Genomic DNA, 7,637 nt, shown 5'->3' on the forward strand with positions numbered 1-7,637 from the left:
GCTGCAGGGTGGGGGGGAAGGGGGAGGAAGAATCAAAATCACTGAAAGACAAAAAAATCCAAGGGGGCTCATGAATGTAGATAATACAATATTTGTTTCACTCTGTTCCCACCATCTGTCCTTTTCAATACACTAAAATATCACTGAGAAAAGCATACAGCTGTAAAATGCAACACCATGGGAACAAAGATCCATATAAAAAAAAAATACACCACAAGATCTGTGGATATATTTTCATAACAAAGTGCAGCGTCAGACAAGGAGAAATATGGCTTGCAGAATTTATACCACAAACCAGGAAAAAAGGGAATTGAAAGCTAGTATGTGGGGGCGGTGTTTTGGCTGCAGCGTGCCATATGGCCAACGAGGAAACCGAGTTGTGTAAACCAACATTAACTGAATTGACTTCATATGCAAGTCAATGTAAAGTGACATTAAAAAATTAAAATGAAAAACAACATTAAAACATCTTCTTTTCTTGATGCTAGCTGGAGGGGTCTTAAAAAGGCATCTTGGCTAAAACTATGTAATAGTCAGTTTTATCAGACAGTTAAGAGTTTGAGCCTTTTTAAAATGAGGGGACTTTTTCTTTTCTAAAAAAGGTCTGCAAGCACAAATGCTGTTTAAGAACAAGGGTTTAATTTAAACATTTGATGGGACACTCGCATAAATTAGGTCAGGGAAAGGCAACTGGAATGTACAAGCCAGGTGATCACACCATCAAACTGTTCATGTCTTACACACAATGTATTTAACTTACCTAAAACGTTGAGCCTGCTGAGCTAGAGGTCCTGGATACCTTCTGTTTGGAGACTGGTAAAGCTGAGAAAGGATGGCCTGGTTGGTTTTTTGGCTTGGATTGTTAGCAAACTTTACAGTGATGGGCTCTGTGGCACCTGGAGGTTTTTGGCCATTCAAGCCTTTGATAGCTTCTTCTGCCTCAATCCGCTTGTCAAATCGGATGAAGCCTACACCTCTTGATACTCCTGTGTAAGGTGAAGAACATGCTAGTTTGATGCCAAGCCTTGCAACCTGAATGAGTCTCTGTAGGTTACTAGAACTAAGCATTAGTATTATGCTCAGAGCAGCACATATCTAGTTCTTGTAAAAAGTACAAAAATATTAATTCTACCCAAATTTCAGTATGCACAGATGTAATAGACTACACAGCACTTCAGTACTAGTTTGTATAGAAATGATACTACTGTATTTAGAGGTGGGGCTGCAGGGGAAAAGATGCAACAAATCCATCCAAATACAATTCAAAGTTAAGAACAGTTATATAATTTTTTTTTTTTTTTTTTTTTTTAAAGTATCAGCTGATTCTAGTTTTACCATATAACAGTTCCTTGTGTAGGTGGTGGAAAAGGGGGGCAGGGGGAGTGAACTGTGCTAGGCACCTTTCAGGTATCTGAATTAAGCAGAATCTAGTGGTTTGCTCCCTAGCAGCCAGGGATAACTTTTGTGCTTCTACAGCACCCCCTCTGACCAATGTACGGATGGCACTTGAGCAAAAATGACTGAACTCTTAATATACATAAAAATGAACCACAAGTTCTGGGTTGCAGTCATGTGAATTGCTGTGATATTAGCATTCAGTATTTATACTCCTGTAACTTGATGCTCAGCTTAAGATCGGAGGGAGCTAATCCAAACTCTCCTGAGCCACAGCTTTTTCGTCATTAATTTAGGAAGGAAGAGGTGACATGGAAATACCTCCCAGGGGTGTGGAGTAAGTGGTATAATTATACAGTTGGTAAAGAGAAGCAATGTGCATCAGCCAAGGGTTATAAAGAAATAAGGGAACACAAAGCCCAACACTACACAAAACGGCTCAAAAAAACTTATTGAAAAAGGAAGAAACTTGCAACTGCATAAACTGGAAACATCTATTCACAGGCTTATTACATATTGATTTATCAGTGGAGAGACAAAAATTTAGATGCAAAAAACTTATTCTGTTCATAAACAAGGACAACTTAAGCTATCAAAATGACAAAGAACAAGAGTAAAGAAGTTTTAAGAGCTGAATGTCACAGCCTCAACTTTGCATTGCTCATCTGTCAGTTTGTGTCAGTCTTATTATTCAAGCCATCTTGAACTGAACTCTTTCCTCCTCCTTCAAAATAGTTTTAAAAAGCCAAAATGCCTGCATAATACTTCTCCAGGAAAAGACAGTTCACATTAAGGCTCATGAAAAATGTATATTTACAGTGAGCTGCACACTGTGTATATTTACACATTTTAGAAGTGTATTCTCCTGTATATTTTGACATTTACCAAGCCATACATATTTTTTGCACCTGGATACACAAGACATTAAGTGAATAGAATCAGGGACTACAAATCTGAGCTCTAATTCTGACTAAAACTACATCTACTGACTAGCAATAATACCTATAACTAAATTAGTTCCTGCTGTTACAAAATTACATAAATTCTAGTGGTCAGATATTAGGCAGCTTCTGATAAAATAATGAAGTCAATAACAGAAGTTGTTTTCAACAGGTAATTCAATGAACATTTAAGCCTCATAAAATATTTGTACACACAACACTTTAAAACTGGTCTTTGTGAAAGAAGCTCCTACCATATGCAATTATAAGACTTTTTTACTGTAATTGTAGATAAAAATACTGATTTGGGCATTAAGATCTCGCAAACTTGTTTTTGCTTTTCTTCTATATTTACTGACTTCAAATCTTCTTGTTCAGAGGACAAATTGAAGTCAACCACTAAAAGAAAAATGTTGCTTTCCCAAGATCTTGGAAGATTAACATTGATGTTACTAAGCTGACACCATGGGAAAAAATAGTATTAAAAAGGTGTACTGAGACTGGAGGTAGTAAAAAAGGGAAGAAAAGGCCTGCAAGTTTAGACAATTGAGAATCCTTATTCTGAACTCCAGCCCCGCTCACATATTGGATAAATGCATTTCTATGGAAATGCTGCCTCTTTTATAAAAGGTGATAACATTTATAGAGAAGCCATGCTGCAGACAAAGATAGATTAGTTACTGCTTCTGAAATTTAGAACAGTTATTCGAGCCATCATGAATACATAAACACAGATACTTGTGCACACCTGACCACAAAAAATATGCCATGATATATTTTTCCCATCCATTCTATATTTAAGAGGCACGTGGTAATAATGTAAACCTAACCTACCAGAGTTTACTTTGCTTTTTAAAAGCACTACCAAGCAAAGAATGTTATCTGCTCTTTTAAAAAACTCCAAATTCATATTCTTCAGTGTGCCCAAAGTTGATGAAGCAACCTTGAAAACAGTTTTAACAGCAATTACCAGTTTGGGTTTTGTGTAATCCTAGCCTCAGAGAACCAGCTGTGCATTTCTGCATTAAAATTTTTTTTATTTTTTTTCGTAAGAAAGACTGTTTATTAGCATTTTATAAGGAGCATGGGGACTATTTCCACGCAGCAGCTTGGAAATGAAGATTATAGCAGCTGTAAATTTATTACAAGCCATGAAACAGGCTTCAAACCTGCACCTTCAGGGTGGAAATGACTCAGGCTGGCTCACTACACTCCACAATCTATTTTTGTCCATGCATATTTATGAACAATTCCAGCAGAAAATTGCATTTTCTGGCCCACATATACCTTTGATATGTTCTGGAGGCAAGACTGCTGTATTGGAAGGTGAAATATTTCACAACCTGCCAGTCTGAGAAAGTGAAAGAGACAGTGCAGAACAGCTGCTTACTTACCAGTGACTTGGTCAACTAGAATACGAGAAGTAATAATGCGTCCATATTGGGAGAAGAGCTGCTCCAGTTCCTTTTGGGTCATTGTTTTTGGAAGTCCACTGACATACAAATTTGCATCTCTGATGGAAGCTGAACTTGGTCGTGCATACGAAACCTCAAGAAAAACAGAACAGTTTTAAAATTATTTTTGTGATAACTGTGTAAGAGTAATAATGAGACAATGTACACCTTTCATTTATTCAAAACAATGAAATGATTTCAAACTAAAAACAAACATTATGTGACAAAACTACTTAAAATCAGTTTCAAAAAAGGCAAATATCAAAAGAACACAAAAACAAGGAATACTTATCAACTATACCACATCAGGTCTATTTTATTTTTAAACAGTAAATTACAGCAAAGCAGGGAAAGACAAGTTGAATCAACCTGTGAAACTCAGCAGCATATATTTGTTTGGGTTGGGGGAGGGGGACAACTGGGGGAGAGGAGGAGTAGACCAGGGAAAGGAGGGGAAGAGAAAAAGAGGAGAGAATTTTAAATCATGAAAAAGCTAATTTTACGTTCATTAAAATTTCAAATCCCCTTACATACTGAAACCTAAAAAAAGTTAAAATATTGATATCAAGGTCATAAATGTGTTGAAACAGAACATACAAGGCATTTGCAGCTTTGCTAAGTGCTAACCTAACCCTATTGTGCACTTGTCAGACTAATCTCCCAAATAAAATACAAATCATTTCTAGATAAAAACTTGGCTGAAAACACTGCAAACATTTTACCTCTCTTAAAGGTAAGGTTATAGGTATACCTTGACTATTCCTCCTGTTCAAGAATGCCAAAGTGACAATAGGCATTTAGATTCTCCTGGACATCAGATTGTGGTGGCAACGGTCAATCTTCCTGGATCATGGTGTATGCATGAGGGCAACCCAGACCTTTGATGCATATGCCTGGGCGGGAATTTTTGGAGGAGCGGAGGCTGGACATCAGATACTAGGAATTCGAACCACATACTTTATGAAGGAGCACTCAAAAGGAGAAGAAACAAAAAGCATATCCCCTAGCTACAAAAGGAGAAAATATCTGCCAAGATTTTCAAGTATGACTTTGTATATAAAACTTCAGCCAAAATGATGAACACCCAACAGTTCTTGTTAAATGCTATATAGATCACTTATCACCTTTGTTGTTCAGTACTTGCATACACAAACCAGAAGAGGTGACAATGCATCATTTATCCTGTTTTCAAGTTAAGCCTACCTATGGTTAAAACTTGTTCCCCCATCACTTTTGATCAGTTTCCTGCATGGTCACTTAGCAGTTATCCAATCCTAAAACCCTAGAGACTGTGCTATTTTGGGTTCCACCTTCAACAAATTAAAAATTGGTTAGGATTGATTTTCTGCTTCTTTGTGCCAGAACTTCAGAGAGACAAAATCTATGCAAGTAAGTCTTCCTTGTATTCTAAAAACAAAACAAAACACAACAACACACACAAAACACACAAAACCGACTGCCTATTTTTTAAAGTGAGGACATACTGCAGATCCCAACAAAGCTTCAGGGCATGCATAAATATCTGTTACAAATACATATTTAAGTCAAAAAGGAGACAGACTAGTGTGCTCCAGTGCATATGTAGATTATACAGGAATATAGTATCTGCATTTTAGATAAACAGGAGTACCTAATCTCTACCATAATGCCAGCATGCCTAAACTGATGTAACATTTTCTCATTTGTTTCTAATTTTTACGGTGGGTAGTATTTTCTGCCCATTTTAAAAACAGGTCCAAAGCATCAAGCACGCCAACTTTCAGTTGGCCTGCACACAACTTCCACATGTGTTTGAAAATCTTCCCCACTGAGTCTGTTTCATTGGGGTTTGGCGGCTGGGCAATTGCTGGGAGTAGCCAACAACATAGAGCACTGGAGTGGGACTAAATCATCTGCATTATCTTCCAAATTTGGTTACTGACCTGCCAAGTAAGCTTGTACAAATCATTTTACTCCCCTGTACCCCAGATCCTCATCTATGAAAATTATACTTGCCTCCTATATAAAAAATTGAGATATACATGTAAACGGTGCCAAAAAGGAGGTAGGTAGCATTACATGACAAAATAAGCTTTCCGGCAAAGAGTTACCTTGAAGTTATGCTAATTTCAAACGCTTTGAAATATTGTAACTGTGTGGAAGTCAGTAATTTTCCTTGTTACAGGAATCTAAAATGTGAACATCTCAGTAAGACCAATCAGCACCACCAATAAAAATGTGTCCACTTGCACAGAGCAGGGAAAGAAGGAATGCCTTAAGAAAGCTCTGTTAAACTGTAGTATTAGTTTGCCCTTCCGGTTAACCAGCAAAGTAAGTAGAGGTTAAAAGAGCAGTCAAATGTCAGCACTGCATTATTCCAAAGTAGCACCTACATGAAGTTCTACTTCTATAAATCAGATCCACATTCTAGATCAAGGGCAGCCAATCAGCAGCACAAGCAGCCTGTGTGTGGCATTCTGCACACCGGGGAGGGAACAGAGAGAACAGCAGTAGATCAGGCAGGGAGCAAAAAGAGTGGCAGATGAGATCAGGGAAGGGGTAAAAGTGGTATTCAGGGAGGCTGTGGAGCTTAATTTGAGCATGCTTATGAAAAAGTTTGGCCCCCTATTCCAGATATTTTCCCTGTGTATGCTAGTCAACATTTATACTGGTATTAAGGTTGCAATAGTAGAATTGATTATGACCTTTTCATGGCATTACATAGAAGCTCTACATGCACCAAGTACTGGTAACAATTTCTATGGTTTTTTGTTTGTTTGTTAACTTGAGCCAACAACAGAGTAGAGAGGGGGACAGATAAACAATAAATTGGAATGCCTTTTGCAGTAGATTCACTACTCCATAGAAATCTTAATTCATGAGCAAATTTATCCATGTTAGAAAAAAGTGACAGAGGAATATTACTGAAATTTTTTTGCCAATCGTGCTAAGGTGTACCATGCCCTCCCTCAGGGGAACTTCTGCAAAGTTAAGGACCAAAATTGAACTGAAGAAAATGTTAGAAGAAAGCTCTTTCAATTAAGACTTAGACAAACTCCTCCATGACTGTTTCAGGCTGGACATAAAAGAAAGAACTTCTTTACTGTCCGAGCCAAGGTCTGGAATAGACTGCCACCGGAGGTGGTTCTAGCACCTACTTTGAGACATTTGGATGTTTATCTTGCTGGGTTCCTATAACCCCAGCTGACTTCCTGCCCTTTGGGCGTGGGGCTGGACTCGAAGATCTTCTGAGGTCCCTTCCAGCCCTAATGTCTATGAAATCTATGAAACTTGGAACTGGGATAGCTGGCTCCAAACTCGACAATAGACTGGATGACAACAGTGTCAAGCCATTTTGCTTCTGTAAAGAAGGGGACTGAGGTGCCCCGAGAAAAAAATTTCAAGAGCTGAATGCAAAACACTCAAATGTTATTACAATAAGGCCATAAAAAAAATGTATTCTATAGCAAGTTCTGTGCCTGCAGGAATTATGCACCACTCTAAAACTTTGTTTTTCATTGCAAGTAAATTGTTTCTAGCTTCTACGGCTTGCTTAGCACTGGGAAGATACAAGACTATTGGCTTCTCAAACGTGCCAACAATCTGGGGAGAAAAAGTTTAGGAGAAAACTGGACCAAAAATCTCAGAACAAGACAAAAAGAAGAGAGACAACCACTGTTTGTAAACTGGTTAACTAACACAGCAACCCCCAACAGGAAAAAAACTAATTGCAAAAGCTTGCTAGACTTCTTAGGTGTATATTTTGATGGGAGGAAAGTTCCAACCCAGCCTGACCAAAAAAAAAAAAAATATGGGATCTGAGGCCCAGAAAATTAAAATACTCTGCTTGGAAAACAGCAAAAAAAAA

General features: G+C 37.9%; 2 protein-coding genes across 7 annotated transcripts in view; both read right to left on the bottom strand.

Annotated features, from left to right (window-relative positions):
* INO80 (INO80 complex subunit) overlaps nt 1-7,637 on the bottom strand; it is a 317,697-nt gene that overhangs the window by 185,566 nt on the left and 124,494 nt on the right. The window lies entirely within an intron of this gene.
* The window catches only part of ELAVL2 (ELAV like RNA binding protein 2), an 81,682-nt gene that overhangs the window by 9,341 nt on the left and 64,704 nt on the right, over nt 1-7,637 (bottom strand). For all 5 annotated transcript variants that reach the window (XM_019519034.1, XM_019519036.1, XM_019519035.1 and 2 more), the window contains exons 4-5: nt 3,731-3,884; nt 761-986 (exon numbers count right to left, since the gene is read on the bottom strand). In XM_019519034.1, coding sequence (XP_019374579.1) covers nt 761-986; nt 3,731-3,884 — 380 coding nt within the window. The remainder of the gene's footprint in view (nt 1-760; nt 987-3,730; nt 3,885-7,637) is intronic.

Source organism: Gavialis gangeticus, unplaced genomic scaffold, assembly GCF_001723915.1.
Source record: "Gavialis gangeticus isolate Ggan-Ray unplaced genomic scaffold, GavGan_comp1, whole genome shotgun sequence".
Lineage (NCBI taxonomy): Eukaryota > Metazoa > Chordata > Crocodylia > Gavialidae > Gavialis > Gavialis gangeticus.